Source organism: Schistocerca serialis, chromosome 6, assembly GCF_023864345.2.
Source record: "Schistocerca serialis cubense isolate TAMUIC-IGC-003099 chromosome 6, iqSchSeri2.2, whole genome shotgun sequence".
NCBI lineage: Eukaryota > Metazoa > Arthropoda > Insecta > Orthoptera > Acrididae > Schistocerca > Schistocerca serialis.
This window is the reverse complement of record NC_064643.1, coordinates 438,214,177-438,241,170: the sequence shown is the minus strand read 5'-3', so window position 1 is coordinate 438,241,170 and position 26,994 is coordinate 438,214,177. Positions and strand designations below refer to the sequence as shown.

Genomic DNA, 26,994 nt, shown 5'->3' with positions numbered 1-26,994 from the left:
TTTTTTAATTCTTAGTATGTGTGGGATAGTCTACAGTAGGAGAGAGGCGTAGTTTCCTTTGCAAATAGTTATTTCTTGTTCATTCTATAAGGACTTCGACTAAACATGAATAAAATTTGCCTCTTGTCTGGTCAGATTGGTGAAGGTTCCATTTCTTCGGTTCTGATAGGTAAAGTTGTTTTGAAGAAAATTTTATCTCCATCTGAGCTTCACTAATATTTGACGTCCACATTTAATGGCACGTGCGGTAGTTAGTGCTGTGTATCGGTGACGTTCATTGTGGGGCCCAAAGTCTCTAGAAATGTACTTCGTTTCGAAGAAACCAAAAATTAACACATCCTGTGGAGGACCCTAACACCATTTGATTTCCGGGAAAGCCTTATATTAAGTTCTGATGCATTCAGATGCGTGATGAATGGTTTCCGGTATTATGAACGAATTGATGCGGCACGCAATCGACGCGCCTAGTTGACCTCTTGAATGTTTAATGGGGTAACTTCTGGGATTTGATTAGGGCGCTATAGCAACTGCAGCGACAGCGAAATGGTTCTGGCTTTGCAGACAGTCATTTACTGGTCCAGAAAGCAATGGCGGCATTGTTTCCACCACTCTGTCGTCGCTGCTATTTGTCTGGAAGACACCCGCGCGACGCTTAAAACAGTCCAGTTTTCTCCCGACGGATCATTCTCACTGACCGGGCGTCAGAAGCTACCGTTTTGTTCGGACAGTATGGGTTATATTTCGTATGCCTATCAAGGGATGAGTTGCGCCCACCTGACGTTTCTTGAAAGAAACTCTGTAGCGGTAGAGCTGTGTGCCTCTAGCGGTTGTGATCTCTCCCGGAGTGTCCTCGCGTTTGCTACTCTGCAGTCTGCCCCTTGAAAACAGTTCTCCGTTGTCAGAAAACATGTACGACGGACGATGGCGCATTGTGACAAAAAGAAACAACTCACATTACTAACGAAGTATGTCGTATTATTGCGCTACCGGTCTTAGACGAACTGTTTTCTTTCACTGCGACAAATTCCGTTAAGTAGAGCTCAGTGGCAGTGGATGGGCAGTTTACTATAGATCTTTCAAGACGATTACATCGGGGAGAAATGTTTATTATATTTGACAAGATTAGTTGGACAGTGCTGTCGAACAAGATTAAGCATACTTCACCCTGCGTTAACTAGTTCCTTACTCATAAGCTTTGTGGTAAAGTGGAACTACACGGTCAATTAGTAGCGAAACCCGAAAAATCAGCAAATCACGCAATATATTACTTCATTATTTAAAACGAACTATCTTCAGTAACACCGATTGCCAACTGGTACATCCTGAAAAACCGAAAATTCTCGTATCGAACAATAGTGTTCTGATTATCTAACAACCATCAAGAAGCAGCTGATGTTAAGTTTATAAGGCTGTAGTTCAAAGGAGCGCCATATTCCTGCCCTGTTTTTGTTGAACTGGTTGAAGTTTATGCTACGATGTGAATAATTCGTGTACTCACTGCTGTGCCGATACATATCTTCTCGGCAAACCGGTGCCAGGCAGATTGCCACAAAGTTGCCGGAATAAAGTTGTAAAATGTGAACTTCACGGTAAAAGGTTGCCCGTGCAGTAAAAATATTATCGCTCCTTTACTGCCAGTCGTTGAAGACGATGCCGCATTATCTCCCGCAGAAACCTCGTGTAGCTTCGGATGCCAAGGGAGAAAATTGGCTGCACACAGTGTCTCGAATAATAAGTATCATGCAGCAGAACGAGCAGTCATGCGGTTGGTTCCTTTTTCTGTTGTTAAGAAATAGTTGTCAGGTAAATACAGTATACAAACTCACAAAATAGAAATTACGTAAGGAAAAGTACCCTAATAGCGACAGCTGTGTTGGATGACTGCGATAGTGAGATGCTTTTGCAAGATGTAAGTGAAATAGAAAACTGTTAGTTCGGAGACTGTCAGGTTCAGCTTCCTAATTGTAAAGGTTTTCATTTTTTGTCACAGTGGCAGCTTCCTTTCACGAAGTGAGTTGCCTCAAATATTTCTGTTGTGTGTAGGTAACTGATTAGCATGTATGGGGAATGCGTCGGCGACGGACAGAGAAGGGAGAGGGTGAAACATGGCGCCGACGTACAGCTCACTCTTCAGTAGCAACAGGGGACTGCAGATCTTAACGTCCCAATGTGATGGACACTTGTCTACATTCACGGAGACAGATGTTTGAAATGTAACTCAGCACATTGGCGGATTCAGGTTATCAGTAATTGGGCGCTCATCATTCCTCGGCTCGCCTTGCAACCAAGCCAACTGTTGGTGATACCATTTTCCTTTGTCAGAAATCGAACAAGCTGAGTCGAGCGCCATGCATAAGTGTGCGTTAGCAACCTCGGATACGGAGGCAGATAGCTCAGTGACACGTCAGGAGGAATACGTGTTTAGCTAAAAATGAAACTGAGTAAAAAGACATCTTCTGTGGGCTTCCGGTGTGGGATTACAGAAGCAAGCGGCGCTAAGGTTAAAGGTCGAGGAGGAACTTCGCTTCGGTCTTCAAAATAAGCACAACTCAGGACATATATGAATATGAAACCAGACGTATTACCGCGAAGGTGCTCCATTGTAGAATCGCAAGCAGTGTCAGTACAGTTCGACAACGTATGAGTAGTACAGTTGCGTCTAAATAGTAAATAACCAGCTTAACTATGCAAGAATCAACAAAAACGCAGTTAGCGGTGGTGAGCGAAAACAGCCATTTTGAAGTCGTGAAGTCGCTGTCAATACATACAGGAGCGTTACCAGTGGCAGTTTCTGTAATCAGAAGCGTGCGTAATTCGGACCTGAAATATTCCGACAAAATGTATCTGCAATGTCACTAGCTCTTCCGTTCTGGGTTACAAATGTGACAGCAGTATGCATGCGGAGCATTTTTCTACTGTCACTTCGTGCAACTCACAGTATTAACTATAAACCAGTGTACTGTTGATATATGAAGAAAGGACAGGTTCTCTTAGAGACGCTACGCAGCTGTCGTCTACCTAAGGGCAGAGGGAATTGTTTTCTTTATGATGATAGTCTAAAAACTTGAAAAATAGTGTTTACAATATTATTCCTGATAAGATAACTTACAGATAGCACACTGCACACGGTATTAAGATTAGTTCTTCGTTACTTAGTCAAATGGACTAAAGTCGTAGAAAACTTGTTTTCATGAGACTTGTAAATTTAGTCAGTGACAGTAGCTTTGATATGTCTTATTATGTGAGTCTGTTATCAGTTTTGAAATTACGCGATTTACTGATTCACGCCAAGGGAGAAGTCATCAATTATGTTTCTTCATTGGCTGTCATTATTAGCAGTTTACATTATTATAATTCCTACGGGACGTTTCCGTTTTAGAGTAATTGAAACGTGAAATATTTCCCTCATGTTGGAGATAATGCAAAGTGCAATTAGTAACCCTCATCCGCAGATATACAGTATAGTGTCCTCAGCGTGTAGGATGATCCCGGCTCTCTAATTTTTGGGAATGACGTGTAATATTGTTATATGCAGGCGCAGACTGCCATTCTGTTACTGGTTACGTGTCTGAGGTACGTTCCTTTCCTCCGTGCTGAACTTCGCTTCCGAAGTTAGAGAATTAACAAACAAGAAGTCTCAACACAGACCGAAATCTACTTTACAGTTGCCCCCGACAACTGTAAATTTCCAGAACAAAAATAATTAACCTTGTTGACAGCTGAAAACTGTTGGCCACCTTGTAACGCGGAACCGAGATTGTGGCTACAGCGGGCAACTTTCTGAACTCTGACCTGACCTGGAAGTTTCAGTACAGACATAGCTGTAGAGTGAAAGTTCCATTTGAGGGTGATATCAAGAATTTGGTGGTGTGTGGGCATTCTGCGGACTCAGGCTGACACATTACAATCATACCGAAATAGTCAAAATTACGTTTTTGTTTGCGCGTAATGCTGAGTAAATTACGTCCTGGCGAAGAATTTTAACAAATTGTTTTTCAGACAAATTTTCGTCTTATTTTTGTGCAAAGTTTAATTCCACTGCTTGTTTGAGAGGTGACTTTCTAATGTCAAATCCAGTACGACATTAAATTACCGTAGCACTTCATTATTATTCGCCCTTTAACCAGTAATCTCGTGTTTGACATAGTCTAAAAGGCGAGACAGAGGACACCGCAGTTTGTTTGCGCAACGTCCTCCAGATCACCGTTAGTGCAGTGAGAGCGTTACGTAAGGTAGGAACGGGACACCCGTTCTAGCATTTCTCCGACAGCCGGCGTTCATCGGAAATTGTACCGCGGCGCCTTTCACACGTATTGTTTCGTTATTCCTCGCGGAGCCATGGCTGTTAACTTTACAGCGCCGGGCATTTTATACCCTGTATCTCGGATGTACTTTCCACCGCAATCGGGAAGTACTTTCACGTGTGGAAGAGCTACGACTTAACTCACGGCTCATATCTCTGGCTTTGTCACGCTGCATTACACAACTTTAATACGTTCATTTGTACATTGAAACCGTACTCTGAAAACATTCACAGTCGTCGACCGATAACCTCAACAGTTTGGTCCCTAAGGAATTCCCACACAAAATCGTCGGAGCAGTGCGCCGGACATGAACTACAGGGTGCGGCGCGTAATGCAGACAAATTTCAATTTGAATTTCCCGCCATATCGTAGTTCCACCGGAGGTCGCGATTGGCGTTCATGAAAGCCACCGGCATCTAGTGAACAGTCAGAACCTCAAAATGGCAGAAATGTTACGAACAAACGCAGAGTACGATCGAAGAGCCGCGATCATCGAAAGTATTCGCGCTGGGTGTTCGCCCACTGAAAAAGATTCTTCGGGTACCCGAGATCAACTGTTCACGATATTGTGCCCAAGTATAATGCTTCGGAGAAGTCTGGGGAAGGTTCTGCTAACCCGACGAGGAAATCTCATTCGAGAAAATGCTTGTCGTGAACTCAAAGACCTTGTAAAATATAACTAGACTCACTGATGGCGCTGCAGTCGCGGGATAATTTGAACCTTCGGCTGGACGCCATTATAGTGGTTGTAGTCTGATGTGTTGTGTATTGTTGTTTATGAAGACCACTGATTCTACGTTGTATATTTGTTGGGGCGTACATACAGTATTTGTTACTCGTAATTCTACTGTCTGTACATTCCAATCAAAAGAAGTACAGTGGTGAAGAGTTGTGCAGCGATTAATTGTACAAATAAATTCGAGAAAGGAACGAATATTACATTTCACAGGTATGTGGATATTTTAAGTTGTTTTGTATGTCAGCGCACTTGCTTAATAAATGTTTTTGTAACACGGTATTAGCATAATGTCTGTGCATCTATTTGATGGTTTCCTTTCTCAAAACCACAGCTGTTACAAAAATGGTTACACGCTGTCAGGAGGCAAGATTTCCGACCGACAGAATACCATTTTATATGTTCTCATCATTTTGATGAAAGTTGGCTGATCGGTAGTGTTTTCATGGTCTAGGCTAGGTTGAAACATGATAATTTGGTCGTAAGTTGCTGAAGCACTATGCCATATATAACGCACTTCTCGTCATAAAATCTGAAGCAAGGTAGTCAGAAAATGTCTATATAGTGGGCAAATCTTAGAGTATTTTGATGCATTTTGCGTACATCTATCGTAAATGAACTACGAAAAATGCTAGGGGTCCAGTACATAACTTTTAGCTACGGCAGATTCCATGTAGTACGTAAGATAAATTCATAAACAGTGACTAGTTGCTGTTTGTTCATAAATTAAAAAGTATATTGTAGTAAGGTATTTAAATGAGGCATTATGTTTGTGACCTAACTCAAGGGAAGGCATTTTATAACCAAAAGCGATGTATAAACTTTCGAACTCCGCGCGTCAGTGTACCACTCTAATGGCCGCCGGCCAGCTATTCAATTTGTCCGCTCTTCACAGTCGACCACTCGTGCGGTTGTGGGGGCCTGCGTGAACTGCAGCAGTAGTCAAAAAAGGCTCAGATGCTGATTTCGGAGGACCCGGGGCTATCGCCGAGGAAACTGGCGTCGGTATAGAATGTCAGCGAGCGAACAATGCGTCAGATGGCAGAGGGGGGCCTTATATGAGCCATTTAGTCCAAAACTGGCTCTCGGATAAAATTGACACGTTCTGGTCAAAGGAGTTCTGGATCCCGAATAGCCCGGATTTGAACCCACTCGACTACTATGTTTGGAGCGTAGTCGAAAGTGTTACAAATAAGATGAGGCACCCTAATGGCACATCTCTACACACCTCTATCGGAACAGTTTGCGAATATGGACAGAACTCTTTTTAAAGAGTGCGTGCGATCGATTCAGTAAGACTGGAGGTTGTCATTGGGACTGAAGCAGATTATATCGACTTATGTTATTCTTGAAGGATAATGCAACTTAATGTAAAAGGATTTTCATTTCTATTTTGTTTTAATAAATTTGCTTTAAAAAATGTTTATTTGTCCGTATTTAGGCGCCGCACCATGCATGACGCAATACTGTATCTGGATGTACTGTGTCTGAACCATGCCGGACTGACCGCATTCTGGTTGAACCACAGTTGGGCCATCGCGATTTTGGTTTTCGGTAGTTGCCCTAAATCATTTTTTTCACATGTCACTGCCCCTTCAGATAACTGTCCTCATGCATCCGTGTGCAGTTGAGGGAGAACTACCGTTTTTAATTAGCTCAGTCTCAGACGGACTGTAAAGTGATTTCTCAGCGACCTTCTCAACTTTTGAACTTACGGCTTGTTCCTCTGAATATTTTCCAATCTTCAGAAGCTCGCCTGTCATACAGGGGGACGAGTAGTCCGGAGAGAAGAGATAGTCATGTTGTTGTCAGGGAAATTTGTAATCTCATTAAGGAGAATACAGAGCATTGTACGTCTTCATTGAGATCAAAGCTAATAGTTTATTTTAAAAACTTTGTAAGCAGCAGTTCTGGACAGCAGATGAGGTCGAGAGAGCGAGGATGTGTTTACAAAACATTCTCGAGTGTCACAGCCGCAGTGGTCTTGGAGAGATGACTTGGATGATGCGGTTGGTACAGACTTCATTTTCATGGTCAGTGCAACAGAGAGCGATAAGGGCATGGACAAAGTAAACCAGATTGGGGGTGGTCAGGCGTAATTCGTCCATTAAGTATGTTAATGGCGCTGCAACATCAGAAAACTGTAAAAGCGACATAGACTTCTTGGAACGTCTGTATAGTTAAAGGGATGAATTGGTAATATACCGTCAACAGAGGAAGTGTCAAAGCCATTTGAGGTATGGAGAAAGCGAATGTGCCGGGAGATGGCGTTTGTATAGCAGAAATGTTAAAAGTTTGAAGAAAACTGGCACAAAATGAACTTCAAAATATTATTTACGTAATGTCTTCGATGGAAGACACTTGCTTAAAAGATGGATTTCCTTTCTTAAGAAAAGAGAAATACAAGAATAAGAAAAACCATAGACCAATTATCGGTAATACACAACATAATTTCATCTCTATTTTCGTACATAAGACACTGATATTTCAAATTTTGACTTTGTTTCAACCAAATCTGTACTCGTAGCCTCTGAGACAAAAGTCATTTAAGCAACAGATATGCGGTAGGATAAAGTTTTCTGACAAACGGAGAGCAGTATGTCGTCCTGAATGGGGAGAATTCAACAGAAACAATCGTAACATCAGGTGTGCCCCAGGGCAGCGTAATTATTCCGTTGTTTTTTATGATTTACATAAACGATATGGTTGATGGCATTGACAGCTGCCGATGATGCTGTAGTCTACAGGAAAGTAGTATCACACGAAAGTTGTGAAGAATATACACGTCCATTCGACTTAGAGGTCAGTGGTAATTTCAGGATTGAGAGAAGTGGAGCAGAGAGATCCAATAGAAAAATTACTCTCAGCAGCCCTTAAGGAAGTTTTCGGTTCGTTAAACTGGACAAAAAGGAGGAAGAATACGTTCCATTGGTACATATCTGAATCACCTGAGTTTGGCGGATGACGTGGTACCGTTTCCCTATAGTGTAGATAAAACCGAAAAGAAGAGTTTAATAGAGCAAACTTTAAAGTAATGCTAAAAATCAATCATGACGGTTAAATAACATTTAATCGGGACAGAGAAAATAAAATGGTACAAATTGACAGTGGCGCTGTCGAGAGTGTTCATATGTTTTACGAAGGAGAAAAAATGGCCCGTTGGTTTTGGTAATCTAATTGATGTCTTGAGGATTTGAAATTGGATTTTGCTGAGTGAACGTTTTTGTCGCTACTAGCAGAGACAGAACAACAAATGTATCAGGGACAGACCGGAAAGTAAGATAAGCACAGCTTAGTACCAAACTGCATGGAAACGCCTACAGGCGGCTATCATCCTGAAGTGGGTGTCAAATGGAGTGATGATATATGATACGCCTTATGTATTGTCATTTACAATTATTACGCTAAAAAAGTTGAGATAACGTGTGAAGGGAAAACCTGCAGTTATACAGTTAATTTCCATGAGTAGAGGCATAAATAATGACGATCGATCATGGTATGAGCTTTAAAATTTGAGAGATTGAGATTAAATAACAAATAAGTAGTCCAGGTAAAACACTGTAAGATGAATTAGTGTAGAGTACTGCAGGCTTAGCACGTTCCTACATGCTTGCTATAGAGCCTTTATGATAGTATATTGTTTTTGAGAACGCTCAAACGCAGTAATAAATTAGCGGCTACGACAGAGTCGGCAAGAAACCCGGAATCGTCATGCATCTTGTGACTGTGTAGGATTTTCGTGAGTTATTTTCCTTCGCTGCCGCCGTTCTCAGCTCCTTATAGATTTGAGTAGTGACGTTCCTCCTGTTGGTAAGTGTGTGTGTGTGTGTGTGTGTGTGTGTGTGTGTGTGTGTGTTTTTAACGTGAACGCCGAACTTGTTAACAGGATGAGACGCAGATGTAAAAAATGAATGCTGCACTGTAACTGGATGCCACGTACGTCACGAGTTGTGACATGTGATTTCCTGCTCCAACTGACACACGTTGCATATGCAAATTGACAACTTGCGTGTCCTGACTGCCGGTACACAGGATGACTTATTCCAGTTTCCGCTCTTTCGTGCTAAACAGCGAAATGTACGTCCAGATCTCAGTGAACTGAATTTTACTCCCAGATTCAATGGCATGTGAACGTAGCGTTGAATCATTTATCTTGAATATTCGTCTTTGTTGCAGAAACCCGTTCTGGAGACTGCCATAACTTTTATGGAATGTGTTTTTCGGCCGATTACTCCCTCCTATCGCAGCTAGCTTCTCCAGGAACCTGAACCTGTTTCACGGGCTTTCTATTTTTAAGGCTCTTTCTCTCTAGACGCAGCGGTTTTGTTGTGTCCTCGATAGTGGGCAATTTATTTTTATACACAGTGCTGCAGCTTCAGCTTTCCCCTCCTAGGATTCTATCAATGGGAGGCATATGGATATCGGCATGGAGGCATATGGATATCGGCATGGTTGGTTCCCAGTACAACTTGGGCTAGTACAAGGAGGCCGTGAGCTACGTCAATCAGTAACTCACAGGAAACAATGTTATTTCGTTTTGTATTATTCAGTTGCAACTTTCTCCAGAGGCCTTTCAGTAGTTTGAAGGACGTTGACCGGTTATCAGTCTCGTTGGGACCAGTTTACGGCGAAGAGATGACTAAAATTACGCAGAATTATTTTTTTACGTGCGATCCATCCTTCAGCAGGTGCATTTGGACCGGGATACGTTCACAATAACCAGGTTGATAGGGAAGCATAGCTTCAAGGAAGAGATAGAGTGGCTATTATTTCCAGGTACGAACCGTTTCGGTGAAGCGATTGTGAATCGACGGTAGACGACATGCGACTATTATTATTTGTAGCAGTATTCTGAACCAATAAATAGGACATAGACTTTGCTTATTTGCAGGACTTCGTTATCGAAGTACGCTAAAAGCTGACGGTTACTTCTTGCCTTCTTGTGCTTTCGGACGAGAACGTTCTTCCATTGTTCACTTTAAAGTGATATTAGACTGAGGATGGATACCATTTTCGTGAATGAAGTTGTATTGCGTAGCTGATAGTGATGAGTCGTTTTACCGAAGGTTACAAAGGTATGCAAAAATATTTTTTGAAAGCTGTTTGAAATATAACTGACTTTTATGTACTTAGTATTTCAAAAATGTAATCCATTTTTTCTGTCACGTCAGGTTTTCTCACAAAAAGGGAGTATTTTTGTGTATAACAAAATTTAAGCAATGTATCACATTTTTCCCAACGTTATAAAATTTTATTTATAAATCATGTTGTAAACTAAATTTCCAGTACACTTCCATTTCTCTTTAAGCTCATAAGTCCTTATAATAACGCTTTCACCTTCTGTCGAAGCTTCTTTCATTGCTTTTCTGGCTGTGGACTCGTTGAGTCATCTCTCTTTATCATCCAGCAGCAGTCCGCTATCATGTTGACGTTCCATCTTCCTTGATATCTTCTTTCCATTTCTTTGATGTCTTGGTGGCATCTTTCGCGGTGCTCTTTACTTACATCACCAAGGTTTGCAACGAAGTAGTTAAGATGTGAGTGGAGAAAATGGACTTTAATGCTCATGTTACAGCCCAGCATCTTAAAGTTGTCGAGCATGTCTGCGACGATTGTCTTGTACTTTGGATCTCTCTTGTTTCATAGGAAACCGGTAACAAATAATTTGAAAGACGTCCATGCTGCCTTTTTTTTTTTGTTTCCATTTTGTCCACAAAGTTGGGATCTGTCATTAGTTTTCTAATGTCTGGTATTACAAAGATTCCTTCCTTTAGCTTTGCTTCGGTTAAACAAGGAAACTGTCCGCAAAGATATCTGAAACACTCCCCTTCTTTCGGCTATGCATTAACAAATTGTTTCATCAGCCCCCAATATAATGTGAAGTGGTGGAAGTAACACCTTTTTGAGATCCACAAGGCTTTTCCTCTCAACATTTTAACCCCTACCTGCAAGGTTTTTCTCAAGGGCCAAGCTTTTTTTATGTCGTGTTGGTCTGTGTCTACTGTCCCATTCACAGAGAAAGCAAGGGAACTTGGTATAGCCACTTTGTTGACCAAGCAGCATTGAAATCACTTTTAGGTCACCACATAGTGTCCATTTGTGGTCTGAATAGGAGAGTTTGCTTAAAACCAGTTAAAGTTTTTCGTAACCTTCTTTTAAGTGAACCGAGTGTCCAACTGGTATAGAAGCATACTTATTGCCATTGTGTAGAAGTACTGCTTTAAGGCTTCTTTTTGAAGAATCTATAAAAAGTCTCCACTCAACAGGAGCATATTCTGTTTTGAAGTGTGCCGTAAGTCCAGGAGCATCACTGCAAAACACCAGGTCACCTTCTTGAGAGAAGGAAGATACAAAATCCTTTTCCACCGATCGATACCAAGAAAGGATGTACCCGGAGCCAACATATGTTTATCTTTCAATCTAGATCCTAAAACCTCTGCAAATTCTTTAGAAAGGCCTAGGTCTGTAACTAAATCGTTTAGTTCAGATTGTGAGAATGGAATGGGATCGGATGTGCCAGGATCGTAGCAATCTCTGTCTTCTTCACCATCACCTCGTGACCATCTGTATCATCCAAAGAATCTGGAGGAGAGGGTATTGATACTTCAGGTCCATAAGGAACAGGGCGAATGGCTGATTGAATGTTAGAGTAAAAAATATCCTTTTTGTTTTTCAAATTGAAACATCGTACGTTTCAAGAACAAAAATAGCAGTCATCGCTATGATTTTTGGGCTCCCTCAAAACCATTGGTATTCCAAAACGTAAGGACTGCTTTTTACGTTGAAACCATTGCCTCAGTTCTTCAGCACACACTGAACAAACTTTGTGTGGGGCCCAAGACTTATCTTGATAGCCTAACTTTATACCAGAATAGGGGAAATATACTTTTTCGACAAAACCGGAAATGTTTCTTTGTTGCTTTTTAACGGTATAGTTAAATGTAGCAGAAGCAATCTGGTGGGTTTATACAATTGTCAATTGTCCATAAAACTACTCCACAACACAAGAAAACAGTCACTACTTTAAAGCACTAGTAACAACACGTGAACAGCACAGAGTGAAGAGGTACTGTGAACTGAAGGACAATAGCAGTTCACTGCTCGGTGATGGCGGGGGAAGGGGCAAGGGGCGACGCGACAGACAGGCATTGACATGAAAATACTGCTGGTTTCTCCTAATTACTCTTTATTTTACGTATATCTAGTACAAAAACGGCTAAATAAGTTTATGGAGATCCTCAAAATCAAAATTCAAACTCACTAGAGTGCTGAAATAGCGAAAAAAGCTAAAACTAGAGAAGCAGTTTGTGAAATAACTGTAGCTGATGGAATTTTTTCCCTATTTTTCCCGAAATCAGCGTTGAAAACACTATAAAATCGCATAAAGAATTTTTATGTCGTAGATCAGTGTTATGAGACTCCATAGCGATCTTCGTTGTTGGAGCACCATGTTTCACAGCTGAAAGTAAAAATCCAAGCGCTTACGTGCGTATTGTCAGGAGACGAACTGCAGCACACTGTTTATGGAAGTTGTTCAGACCTTGTGATGCTTTGTCTTCAGAGCGTTTCATCTTTTCAAAAGTGGTCATCATGCTTAAAGTAATTCATAGTGTTTAGACATCGAAAAACGGATTTTTTAAAGCCTGCCTCTTTGTGTGTGTGTGTGTGTGTGTGTGTGTGTGTGTGTGTGTGTGTGTGTAACAGGCAACTAGTTCACTACCGCGTGTTTTCATTTATTTTATGGAGGAAGAACATAACGATTTTATCTGTTTATATACCTTGAGGATACCTGGCCGCCCGCTGTACATGCTTCCTTAATGTCCTGCGAGTCCTCAGCGGTACTTTCTTGGAAGCAGATCGGACTACCATCCACAATTTGTACCGATCCGTTTTACGTTCGAAGCTAGACTATGAGTGTTTCGTTTATGCATCTGCATGTCTGTCCATTTTACGCCGCCTTAATGCAATCCACCATTGTGGCATCCGTTTGCCCTCTGGCGCCTTTCACACTAGCCCGGTTGAGACTCTGTATGCAGAAGCTGCCGAAATACCGCTGTCACACCGACGTGATGTTCTCAGCGAATACGCGTGCCGTTTGTCTGCCATGCCTGGCCACTCATCCTATGCATCCTCCTTCGATGACTTATTTGGCCGCCAGTGTGGGGCGCGTCCCTCTTCTGTTACCTCATGAAGCTCGCTTTCGACTATTGCTCCGGCAGCTTTACTTCACGGTCCTTGCCACATTCCCGATGGATGTGAACCCTTGGCCACCTTGGCTACGTGCGGCGGCCCTTGTTCACCTTGGACTTCATTCGTTTCCTAAGGAGGACACTACTCCAGACTTGCCCTATCGCCATAAGTTTCTCGACCTTCACACGAAACTCCGCAATAGTACACTTGTGTACACTGATGGCTCTGAGTGACCGTGGTGTCGGGTTGCCTTCGTCATTGGCACCAACGTCGTCTGGTATCGGCTTCCGGAACACTGTTCAGTATTTACAGCGAAGCTTTTCGCCTGTATCAGGTCACGCAGTAAATCCCGCGACACAGGTTTTTCAATTGTCATTTGTTCCGACACTGTGTGCCCTTCAGAGCCTCTGTGCTGTACACTGTCCATCCCTTAGTGCATCGGGTCCAGGAGAGCTTTCACTTGCTCACTCTTTATGGAGCCACTGTCATGTTTGTGGGGGGGTCTGACGGGAAACGAGGTCGCTGACGCTGCTGCCAAGGCTTCAGTTCTCGTACCTCAGCCCGCTAGTTCTTCCATTCCTTCTGATCTGTGTTGCTGTCTGTCAGCAGGTGGTGGTACATTGGCATCATCGCTAGTCTTCACTTTATGGGAACAAGCTCCGGGGGATTAAGTCTCTCGCAGCGACTTGGCTGGCCTCTCACCGCGAGGAGATCGGTTTAGCTAGGTTGCGTATTGGGCAGTGTCTTTTTAATCATCGCCATTTGTGAAGTGGTGATTTCCCACCACTTTCTCAGTGTCATCAACCTTTGACCATTTTCTGACAGAATTCCCTTTTTTTATTCACTTTTGTTCTAATTTCTTTGCCGTCAGTTGTCGGCCGTTTTAGCGAACGACGCACGGGAGGTCGATCGCATTTTACTTTTTATTCTTCGTAGTACTGTGGCGAAAGATATTTAATCTTTATTTCAGGACCTCCGTTGTGTCTGTGGTATATTTTATGGCCCTTTCCCCAAGAGAAAGTTCCTATTTTTTAGCTGTCTTGCCTTCGTCGACTGGGTTTAACGTGTAGTCGTTTTTAACTACATTTTCGTCTTTTTCTACGGTTCTGACATGGGCGCGTATGACAGTGGTTTCTGCGCCCTAAAACAAAACAATCCCTTGAGGCTGTACTTTTCTGTACTGTACAGTGGCTCGAGTTGTTTTCTGCGTCCTCATATTATTGATAATTAATTCTTCAGCCACTATGGCAGGTTTTTTGATCGCTGTTGTCTGTAAGATGAGTACTTCATCGGGATCGCTTAAGATATTTGATCTTCAATCGCTGAGATCGAACCTGGACCCTTTCTTGTTACTGCAGTTGTGGCGTTACCTCACCTGCCTACGGCTTCCGCAAACAAATGGCACGCAAAGGTGGTGATGCCATACCGTCTGCTCTTGGAAGCATCTGAGTCTATCCTAATTGCAGGAAAGACTCGAGCTGTCACTTTGAACATTGATTAACCGAAGTAATTTCGAGGATGTAAGAAAAGAGGATGGGCGGTACCGGTACCACAGTCACAACAATAAGAGGCTCAATTTGACCCCATAATTGCAATATATTCAGCATTCAAAATTATGAAGGCATCAGAAGACAATATCAACCATCGAATACGGCAGGAAAGAGGGCACTAGTGCTTATTATAAACTTCACGCATTATCAAGCATCACTTAAAAGTTACGAAAATGTGATCAGCGAATCCCCTGTAAATTGAGACAAGCTTGTGAGAAATGCTAACAATGAGCAGCAATGATGGAGTGTGATGGCGTGTTAGGTAGGCTGTAACATCTCGCCAAGTTGTTTGGACGACGGCTACCGATTGTCCCCGAGACACTGTGCGACGGAACCGAACGAACGCTACGTGTTCACTGCTCCACGACACCGACAAAAGTGAGGCCGGGTGAGCCTGCTGGGTCCTACTTAAAAGCTCTGTCCCACCAAGAAAAGAGCAGCCTCTCAGGGTTGGTAGTATATGCTATTGCCGTTCTAAAAGGTCGTTCCTAAAAAAGGCTGTCTTGCCAGCGAGTTCTAAGGAACTCTCTAGATTCGTTAATTACCAAGCTGGTCCTAAGCGCCAACTAGCTGCCATCAACGTACCTCCTGTACTTCAAACAAAGGGGGCTGTGTGGGTCAACGCGATTGAGGTATGAGTGTGACAATGTCTCTGTAGCGGTTTTACCGATATTAGTTTCCTTTAATGTTTGTAATGGCGGTGGTAACCTCGCCGTTGAGCGGCCTAGCCCCGCAAAACATAAGTGAAACGAAGGGCCTTCTGTAACCGCCTTCTGGGTGACTACCAATAATTATAGTTTGCTTGGTGTTGCCTTAAAATTAATCGGGCCCAAAATTATTCATGCCCAGGGGTATAACGTTAAGTAAATTTAGGCGCAGTGTCGTTTCGAGGAGGATTAACAAACTAGGTGGCAGGGTTGTTTTAATTCCCTAATGTATCTCACAGTGAGAAGTCTACTGCTTGCATTGAAGTACATAGTTTGTGTGTTTCAGGGCTCAATTTAAATTTGTGAGATTATAAATGAGTAACCGATCAACAGACCACTGTTAACAGGAGCTTACACTGCTGAAAACCGTATCGGGAGGTACAAGCCGAACCTTATTCAGAAAAAATGTAATGGGAAGTTGCAGACCAAATTTAACGGTTCCGGTGGGGTTCCGCCAGAGCGAGCAGGCGCCGATCGCCAGATAAGAGGGTGTGCCGATCTAAGGGAGAACTTTCCATCGGCTCGCAATTAGTGCCGGTTAGCCGCTTCGTGACCGGACGGATGGCAAAGGCGAGGGTAGGCGTGTCCCGTCCGCCGCCGCTGCCAATACCGGTAGGCCGTTCACCCTGGCCGGGGCGGAGCGGCTATCTCCGCGCCGCGCCGCGCTGATACCGTCTGGCGGGCACTTTCGCCGCTTCCTGGGTGCAGCGGCGGCCGGCCGGCTGGTGCAGCCTGCGACCGGTCTCCCGTCGACCGAGCCCATTGTGTTCATACGGCCAGCCGCCACCGCCACTGCTGCAGCCGTGGGCGGTGTCCGCCGGAAGCAGACGCACTGTCTGCGCTGCGCCTCGGCCGTCGCTGATTAAAACCAGGACGCCGCCTCCGGCGCTGAGCTGCGCTGCGCGGCTCGCCGGACCGAGATTCCCACTTGAGAAATACGGCTACTGGCTCCCGAGCGCGACGGGCCAGCGTGCACTGCTTTCTACCCGCTGTTCCGGACGTTGAAGATGATTCAACATTTGTGTTGGGGAATCGCATGATGCAATGGCTCGCTGGATTTCGCACAGTGTTCTTGCGTAGGTACTTAGCAGAAGCATTTGTATCAACAAGGATGTTGCTTAAAGGACATCATGAAGAAGGCGTCATGGTTACAGGAAAGAAACTACACGACTAAGTGCGTATGGAATCTAAAAGCAAGACGAGTAAATTCGAGACGTCACAAATGTGCAATTGTACCCAAGAGGATTACCTCGTTTCCAGTAAGCGTTGTGCGATGCGCAATTTCAAATGGCTCTCGTTTATTTGTTACTGTTTCATCTTCTGAGATATTGATATACTAACAGTTAAAACAAGGTGTCACTAATTTGAGTTAAATGCTTCTGGATGTCAGGCCGCGTCATTATATCACAGTAACACTGATATAAACCTGCCATTTCGATCGTCTTTGCAGCGGTCCTCTTCAGGTCGACTAAAATGAAGCTTTTACCAAAGGAAAATCGCCAGTCACCCGTATGTTTTGAGAAGTTATGTAGAAGACCAGTTTCGGCATGTGATTAATGCCATCTTGAGCCCCCTACGCACCCCATGTGTAGACAATATATCGATAGATGAATAACTGGGGCAATCAATATCTGGATGCTGTGAATTTGTTTGTGGAGTTTTTACTTCAAAGACTTGACTTTATAGCTATTTCAATGTATCATAATGACGCCGCCAATAACCGCAAAAGATTTAAATTGACACTGGGCGTGGAAACCTCCATACTTACCTGTCTCTGCTAAGTTAACTGCACTGTCTCAGAACCCGACGGACTATTCTGCAAGCATTCATCACAACTGCCTTCTGTAGTTACAAACCGTTGGAAAGATTCAGTTTTAAGTCTTTCAGGCTCTTCAGTCCGTTCTGAGATGACGCTAGTGTCAGTCATTAGCATAGGGACGATGTGCACAGACCGAAAATCTCATCTGCCAGATTCCTTTATTGGACCAACCTCTCATTGCAGGTGTTTCCTTTGCTCAGTGCCAAATATTGTCCACTACGTTTACCCAAAATTTCCCTACTATGTCTCGCGGTATAAAAGTTCAGCAGTGTGACTAGGGCCTATGTGAATTTCAGCTACTCTAATTGCAGTGCTTATTAAATTTCTCATCCGCTACCACCATCACAACCAATACTTACGGGAGGTAGTCTTAGTTACAGAATGTAAATTTAGGCTTATCATATGCTCACTGTGTGATCTACGATATTCCACAGTACTTGGAGCATACATTGTAGCTCTACGCCACCCTTTCATCCTTGCCGATCAAATTATGTTGGCTGAATATGGTCTTTTTAGTATTGGAAACGTGTCACCACTGAGGTTTTTGTCAACGACAGGTGATAAAGAAAGAGTAAAATTGCAGTACGCAGCGCCTCCTGAATCGAATCTGAAGGATAAGACGAGTGTACCAGATTTGGTATTTTTATTGAATGGCACATACTGCATGAATTTCTTTTTACATACAAGGAGCTAATGAAGTGGTGAAATTCCATCAACCTTAATAACTGCCACATACTTTGAATCTTGTATTTACTGTAGAGATTACATATGAATACTTTCCATTAATAAATAGTATTAGGAACAGATATCAAAAGGCCATCATGATGATGAATAAACCTGAGTGAAAAGGGAAACTGCGAGAGCATAAATTACCGATATAAGGCCACAAAACTGAAAAGATACGTTGATGAAATTGTCAGCAAGGGGAGGGCCACTCAAAGAGGCACAGAATGAAAGATACAGTTACTGTTGTACTTTTTCAAACACACTATCTGAACACTTGAGCGGAAAAATGCATTGTAGTTAGCTGTTGCATTTTTAATGTCGTTCCGCACTGAATTACATTTAAACATGAGCACTGTCAGTAATGTAATCGTTGTGAACAGACTCTTAGACTACCTTTTGTATTTCACTATTTAATTGGAGTGTTGCCGCCTGACTGAATCCACCGCTGGCCATGTATTTTTCTGTAGCAATTACTTTCAAATGATATTTGTAGAAATAATTCGTTAATAAAGATCGCAGCTATATACTTACGTCGGGTAACGACAGTTAAGTTTATAGGATTGAAACTGGAATTGTGCTATTTTTGCTTGTTAAGAAGGTAATTAATCAGGCATTAATTTGGTGTCGTATTTGAAAATTGCTGCATTTTTGTAACTGTTTGACCTAAAGGACGGGCTTTGTTCACTGCTAGTTCAGATCCTCCAGTGAAAAACTTGTGGAGAGAGCCGAATGTAAGGCTTTAGCGACATGTAAGACGGGACCAGTGATAAGAGAAACGGTAGACCTGTTGCGATACATTGTTTAGCTGATAGTGGATGAAACTGAGAGGTCACGTGCGTCCTATTTTGTAGAAATCCTGATACGCAGCACCACTCAAGAGTTTTCGTACATCAATCCATAAAACCACCAAAGTCGCACTTCAGTTGATATATTTTTTTGTTGGTTCATAAAACTGAAAATTTTCGTACTGTTTCTACATTCGTGTGTGTAACTCATCTTGCAATCTTCTATTCTCTTTCGTAAAGTAATGGGATTGATTTTCTTCTCTTACTTCTCTTTTAAGCGTTTCTCAAATAGGTGTAGTATTTGAATCTTCCTGTCACGAATAGTTACCGATATTTTATTTTGTCAGTATAAGGACCTCACTGAAAATACAACGTCGGCAGATCACTCGAATTTTTTTGAATGCTTTGAACTACCTTATATCAATAATAGCTTTTTCAACCGAAAAGTGGCGCTTCTTATTTCGTCACCGTTTATCTCGCCATAAACTGGACATTTCTGTCTTGTCCGATGAGTGCAGAAACTTTGATTTTGATAGTATGTAAAATATTTACACGGATTGATAGGTACTGTCTTTATTCATTCCATATCGCAAGACTAAAATCTCCATCACCGGTCCGGCCGTTTTGGGCCATCTCCTGATGCGGTAATATTTTATCATGAGGTGAATAGTAACTAACCCAACTGATAATTGGGAACAGAATCGATAAGCGCTCTAACAGAAATCGTAGCTATGTTCAAATAGATTTTCACTATGGTTGCAGAACTACTAAACAGTGTCTCCACATACTCGTCTTCAAGTAGGTTGTTCAGTTGCTCCATATTCATTAATTACGGAGTTTTCTGCCATGCCGATTATCGCTTTTGTATCAGATATTTTATGCAATTTGTCTTTTAATTTTGTCAAACGTAAGCTCACTGTTTCTTTACAGACGTAACGCCACGAATTCGTGCGTAGGTTCGACGTTATTTTTGTCAGCGCACTAGCTAGACAATAATTCTTGATGTCTGATACGTTTTGTCATTAGTGCGACTTTCCTGGGAGGGTCTATTTATTTAGCAGCTGTCTGTAGTTGACAGAACATGTGGAACTGCATGACTCATTTCCGTTGGATATGTGATGAAATAAAAACAACTATGTATAAGTTGAAGACTGATCATTAACGTGCCCAAATGAGTAGCTGTAAAACGTTAACTGAGGGAAAACGGTCCATGCAAAAGATGATGAATTAGCTGTTTTGCTGATAATCCGCCAAACGCTATTCCCAGTACTTGTTTGCATTTTGCATTGATTTACTCGACAGTATCAAACTATTAACAGCATAATTGTTTAATAATCCAACAATTCAGTTAATGATTATTTTTTTTAGCTATATTCCTCATCAAATATTCAGACACGTGTGTCCTTCAAATACAGTGCACCTACATCAAATGATTTTACAATAAAAGATGCAGTTACGAGTATATACAGTCCGAAATTTTGTCCCCGTACTTTCGATACTTCCATCTTTAATGTTATTGACAGTAAGTCCTCAGTTCCTACTGATATTAAGGGCTTTTAGTTTAGATTCGTCTTATGCATCCGAATAAAGGCAAACGCGTCTAGCACAACGTGTATTGCCATTGACCTAAAAATCATTAATATAAAACTGTTTTGTTTACTGCGCAGAAATGTTTTTTAATGAAAAGTCAGCATTATATTTAACATTGTTATTCAGTCTCTCAGTAGAAACCAGCAGCTTTAAAAATATAAGATAGCAAATCTGTAACATTTGTATCTGTGGAAAACTAGTCTGCTCCTTCAGTTTGATGTACGTAGTGGACAGAGTTTTCAAATGGTTCTGCTCTCGACACGTCACCTAACGATCGCTGTGTCCTTTGCAGTAGGTCTATTAAACATGGATGAACTTAAATCGAGCAGAATTGGCGATTGTGTAATTCAGCGCTCTGTTGCGAACTATTTGCTCGTTTCGTTAACGGTCGCTGTCTCCCGCTGGATTATGTTAGGCAAGGTCTTACATGGACGACGTAAACATCTCGTTGACGTCATCTGCGTACGCAGTGCGCCCTCCGACGAACAGATAGGGCTCTGCCATGGTCCAGACGGAGCTGGGACGAGAATGTAAGAGCAGCTTTTCGGAAGGAGACTTCACATGCGTGGTAAGTTTCGGAGGGTCTTTGGAGGCTGGATTATACGCAATCGGACATTATTAAATTGCAATAATTTACTAAGTTACGAAAAACATAGGACACTTCGTGATGTTTCAGCTGTCATGTGTAAAGAACGAAACTGAGAAAAATATATATATATATCTTAATATCTGTGTAAAAATAATTATTCTGCCGCAGGTAACGCTTTGTGATACTGGTGGTAATGTACTGACGTAGCTATTGTCTTTGTTGGAAGCGTTGCGAATGAAGTTCCTTTCCGTTTTGTGTGTGCCGAAACTTCAGATTATAGAGGACTAATTTTATTTGTAAAAATTATTGTAGTGCTTAAATCTGCGTCTCAGCGGATTATGATGTCACATTTCCGAGATACAATATAGAAACCCGCAGCGGTTCTTCATATGCACCTTTCCATCCGGATGTAACACAAATTAAAAAGGTGGACCAATGCATCACAAATTTTAAACTAGTGATGCATAAATGTATTGCACTATTTCCGTGCTTTTGTGCCTAGATAGAATAAAGTAGTTAACATAGATGTGCAAAAAGTTATCAGTTCTCCTTAATTTTTGTGGTATAGGTGACACCTTTGGCGTCTTGTTCATCTGGTACTCTACAGGAAAACTTGGTTCTTGAAAAGGGGGAATGATTGGAGATGTGGTTCATCGATGCTCTGCAAACTAATAAATACATCTGCAAACAAAAAATCCGATTTTCTGTGTGCTGTTGAGGTCTGCTTATCTCAGTCGCCCGTCCACCATTCCTCATACAATTGGTATCTGAGTAGCTCATTTTACATGCATTCTGCCTAACGTTAACCATTAAAAGGACAATACTCGTCAATTAGTGGCTGGTTATGTGTATACCTGGATGTGGTCAAATTTATAATCTCCTTCGGTGTGTGGTAAAATTGTGTACAATGTAAGTGCTTACGTTGTTAACTACGTAATGATTATATTAGACTGTATAACTACGAATTTTGTCGGGTAGGTAATAATTAGAAATCTCGCTTCATACCTATCGAATGTAACATTGACGGAATAGGACGGATGGCGCCTTCAGCTCACACTGGAATGATTGACGATAGCTCGCAGTAGGCAGTGAATTAGGAGCTGAGCGGCTCTTGTGGGCGTGGACCGTGGACGTGGCCAAAAGTCCACAAGAGGGAGTGCGCGTCACGTTTGGCCGATGGAGACCTAGCGAGTGGTTCGGTTAGAAGCTGATCTCTTGAATAACAGGGATTGCAAGACGTCTGTTATTGACAGTGACTGTTAGCTGTGAAGGGTAAATCTCGGGGAAGCAATTCGCAGCACAACAGTCACTGTTCCACCAGATGAATAAAATTATCTTTTGTGGATGTGCGCTAGGCTTCGTACGGAGAGTTACTGCTTTGTTTGGGCTCAGCCGTTCCTTTCTTTTTCTTTTGAAAGCGTAGATACACCATTTCTTGTCAACAGTAACGATACAGGATAGAAATGATGGATGTTGTTCACAAGCCAATTGATGACGAACAAGGGGAGATGTACGTAAGGCCACCTGCTGATTTTTGTAATTTTGGCTTAGAGCTTGCGCTGCCCATACGCACGATTTTTGAACCTTCCCCATTGCATGCAAATGCCGCACGATGATGGAATGATCAGGTTAATCACATTTGTCAGTTCTCGAGTAGACAGGCGTGGATCACAGTGGATCAATGCATTTCAACGATCTTCATCAAACCCGAAGGTCTTACTGTATGTGAAGAGTCACCGATGTCAAGACGATCATTCTTGAATCGAGAAACCCATTTTCTTACCCTGTTCTGTCCAATGACATTATTCCCCATCTACACAACGGCGCAGATGTTTATGGCTGCTTCCGACTGATGCCACCCCTATATTGAACTCAAACGGAAGAATATGTCGGAAATGTTCAGATGTCTCCACTTGGTACTCCATTTTCTAGCGTCCACAGCCATTCACTATCTCCAAATAACAAAAAGACTATTTAAACTCAAATAGTAACAGTGAACAAGAAATGGAAAAATAAGTCGATAAGCAAACCCATAGCAACTGGAGTACCAACACGCGAAACAAAAACGCTACAAACTTATGCACCAATTTAATAAATGACGTTTATTTTAACATGTTAGCTGTCAAGGCTTTCCAATATCAACCGTTCATTATGATACACCACTACTCGTTACATGTGTGTTTTAATTGTCGATAGTGAGATAAGATTCAAGTCGGTAATTTTTTGGTCATCTGCTGAAAAATTCTGAAATAGCGGTGGTGTGTTACACAGTAAGAAAATGTAATTTTTTTATCAGACCTAATACTTTGTTTACATTATTCTATCTCATGTGGTATCTTATTTTGGGGCAAATCTGTGCACTCATAAAGAACATTCCTAGTTCAATCAGGCGGATCTGTGATGTCATTTCTCGAACTTCGTGTAGGGACTGTTGATGTGTCCAGGAATTCCAGCTCTGCCAGCCCTGTACCTATAATCCATCACGGGATTTGTTGTTGGCAGTATCGACTTAAGAAGCTGCAACATTCATTCAGTGAATGCTAGACTGAAAAAAATATGTTCTTTGGTAACACTTCCTGAAACATTGTACACGGTGTCCTCTGTTCTGCAGGTTTAATTTTCAGTAGGCTTCCAGCAAAATTGGAAAAACGTGATTAACCCCAAGTATTCAAATTCAGTTGAGAGAGTTACTTGTGGCACACACTGTCTCGTAAGGATTTCCTCGCAGTAGCTGCGAAAGCTTCTCTATCACGTGGTATGCATTCGTATACTCCCACATTTTTTTTGTTTCTTTTGCTTTACAAATGTTGTAACCAGCTTTTTGTAGGCTATGTAGTGAGTCGTTACATTATCAAGTAGCTTTGGCTCTCATAACTCTACGCAACGTGCTTATAATAAATAAACAAAATTAACAAAGCATACCATGGAAAGAGCGTATGGTTTGACTAATATCATCTCCAACGATAAAAGCATGTCTAGAACAGAAAATTAAAACACTGTCACAGGGGTAAGGCCAGAATGTTTATATGCGTGTGGATGCTTAAAGATGAACTATAATCTGGACAGAACAAAAACACTTGGAAGACGAATTATGGAAACAATAATAAGTGCAATTCAAACTGCAGGTCGTTGAGAAATGAGTAATAAGATGTACTCAAAAAAGAGAAGATACCACAAATAATAGCAAAGTCGAAGCTACTCCTCTTTGGACCCTCTAACAAACGAATGCGGACAGGTTAACCAAATAAACATTTCTGTATTCCTGGAAAAAAATTAACAGCAGCATGGATTGCAGTAATAGGACATTTAAAAAAAGCAAGAACTGGAAATAACAGTAAAAATATACTAAACTCAGCAGGCTTCCAAGCAGAAGAAACAATAATTTAAGTGAATCTAGTTGGTCAGTACGAAGATACAAAAAAGTATCTCATTATGCTTACAGTTGCTGACGGGCAGTGCGGATAATGACTGTTTTTGTTAAAGCAGGGTATGTAATTTTGCCGGTTGATTTTATTAACTTCAGTGAAAAATCACCTCGTAGTTTGATTCACGGTCTCCTGATGTCAGTTTTCAGCTTCACAACAATCGATGGCATATTTTAACATTGTCATCACCCTTAATCCTCAAATTTTTCGAATAGTTTTATCGATCTCACCTGGATACAGTGTTTCCTCAGAATAGTGGGATTTCGTATTTATCCAAGATAGAATTGGTGTTGTGGGTTGTCTGAAACCGTAAGCTCTGGTTCTGTGATCTGTCAGTGGCAGTATGCAAAGGCGTTTTATAGTGGTTCAAGGTTAATGCCTCGACGCAGAGGCAAGGTTGCAGTTACAAGGTCCGTACGTTCTAAGCTGCCCACTAGCTTCAGCGTACTTCGCTTCTGTGCCAGTCAATCTACATCGTAGGCAGCTGTGTTTCTTTCTTTACTATCAAATGTTTTTCTTACGAGTGATCCATCCTCCCGCTGAACGAATTTGAAAACATCTGTTCTTAAAAATGAAGCGTCCGTCGACTGCGACAAAAGCTGCATGCAAGTTGTACTGTGCTCGTTCTGTATGTAGAAGTCAACACCTGTGGTCGTTGTGCCCAATCCTGCACTGCATTCTTATTGCGCACACTGTTGCCTGTAGCTTTATCTCACTCCTGTGTGGAAAATGACGAGCTGCAAGCATACAACATAATTTTTGTGTAATGTCACTAGATCGTGCCCTTGGAGGGCGGGTTGGGGGAATTAGCTACAAGGATTGAAATTTTTATTTTTTAAGTATAAAAACAGTCCTGAGCAGGAAAATTTCTTCGTTACAAGAGCTGTGGGCCCAAGCGTAAAGTATTTTAAAATAACGTTTTTCAGCAGCTGTCAGTTTACATTTTAAACCTCAGTCAGCTCATCGTGCTTCGTCGCGTTGACATCTGAAAGTAATTGAGTTGAATATTTGGAAATGAATCTGTACCAAGAAACGTGCGGTATGATTCTTAGAAAGAGAGACTTCGTGTGACAGTTTGCGAGATTTGCCATTCAGAATTTCATTCGTGTCACCACCTTAGAGACTACTAAAAAGGCTTTTGTGTCTAACATAGAAATATGACACAATTATTTCGCAAAATACTACAAAACCGTAGTGTTGCGAAGCTATCGAAACTACGGCGTTCGGTATTCAGTTTATAGGCCGCTCCTGGTTACGATCGGTGTGTGATTCCGTAGAAAGAACTTACGTAGTGTGCGTCTGAAGCATTCACAGCACGAGTTCTTTTGGCTACGCGCTAATGCCGGCTTGGCGAGGCGCCAGTGTGCGTATATGTAGGTGCAGGCAGAAGGCGAACTGACATTTGTTGTCGCACCCTCGTCTGGCGCCACTCACAAACAGTTACTGAAATGTGCCCTCAGTACCTGCTCCTTAGACATCAAGCATAAGTGGCAATGGAGCATACAGCTTTCGTTGATGTAGCGTCTGTCGGTGGTCAGAACAATGTATAGACGCTCTCATGTCCACGCATTACTTTGCACTCTGATACTGCGCATGATAAACATTTTTCTACACGTTGTTACTGGTCTTTCAGATTCTGCTGCCAAAAAGCATCAGTCTAGAAGTGTAGCCAGTTATGACTAACTACTTTCACATTGTTTGTGATTATTCTCGTAGGAAAGACTGTATACTATGGAACGCATGATTCATACTGATTATCTAACAATATTGTTTAGGTATCCACGGTGTAACTCGCTAAAGGCAAGATAACGGCGTGCGGTGCCCGATACGCATAGGACCAAGTTGATAGGGAGCGATCTGCCAGATGGGGATGATAAGATGTGCGGCACCTTTCGTACTATCAGAGGGGTCCAGGCATTGCTCAGACACCTGGTTGCATTTCATACTGACATATTCAGTCTGCTTTTGAGGGATCTAGATTTTACCGTGGACTTCCGACCACGGTGGAGCTTAACGATTTCACGTATACGTAGACAAATAATTGTCAGAAGTGAAAGTAGTAATTCAAGAAGAAAAACAATCCTATGGTTGTTCGAACCCCAAAGTTGTAATATTGTAGTCTGTTATCCCTTTTGCCGCCGAGGCTCATGCCTTTATCGGAACGGTAAAGTGCCTCTTCAGATGAATTTGTCGTCACTTCACATAGTTCGCAGCAAAGAAAAGTATCAGCAAATTGGAACATTTTAGAAAATGTCTTACTGATTTGTCGTAAAGCTGCAATTGACTGCTTCTCACATCGTTCAGTAATAAAATTTGCTGTCTCCCTAGAGCATTACCATTTATTGAACAGATTGTCTTGGCATTGTTTATATCAAACCCATTCATGTCGCAATTGTGGTGTAACCTCTCCACAAAAAAATTATATAGTTATATAGAATTGACATTTAGTGTAACCTTCCAACAGTAAAAATAAGTATAACATTCACATTCAGTGTAACTACCCAAAAGTTTATTATTCAGTAACCTCACAATAATAAAATGTGACTAATCTCTCAATAAAAATATGGCCCACT

The 26,994-nt window shown here is 41.9% G+C and overlaps 1 protein-coding gene across 5 annotated transcripts in view; it reads left to right on the top strand.

Annotated features, from left to right (window-relative positions):
* Window positions 1-26,994, top strand: part of LOC126483675 (SUN domain-containing ossification factor) — a 254,712-nt gene that overhangs the window by 159,954 nt on the left and 67,764 nt on the right. The window contains exon 1 of one of the 5 annotated variants that reach the window (XM_050106751.1): window positions 20,924-20,975. The exons of the other annotated variants lie outside the window; for them this stretch is intronic. Coding sequence (XP_049962708.1) covers window positions 20,969-20,975 — 7 coding nt within the window. The 5' untranslated portion in view covers window positions 20,924-20,968. Of the gene's footprint in view, window positions 1-20,923; window positions 20,976-26,994 lie in introns of those variants that run through there. 5 annotated transcript variants of the gene reach the window in all.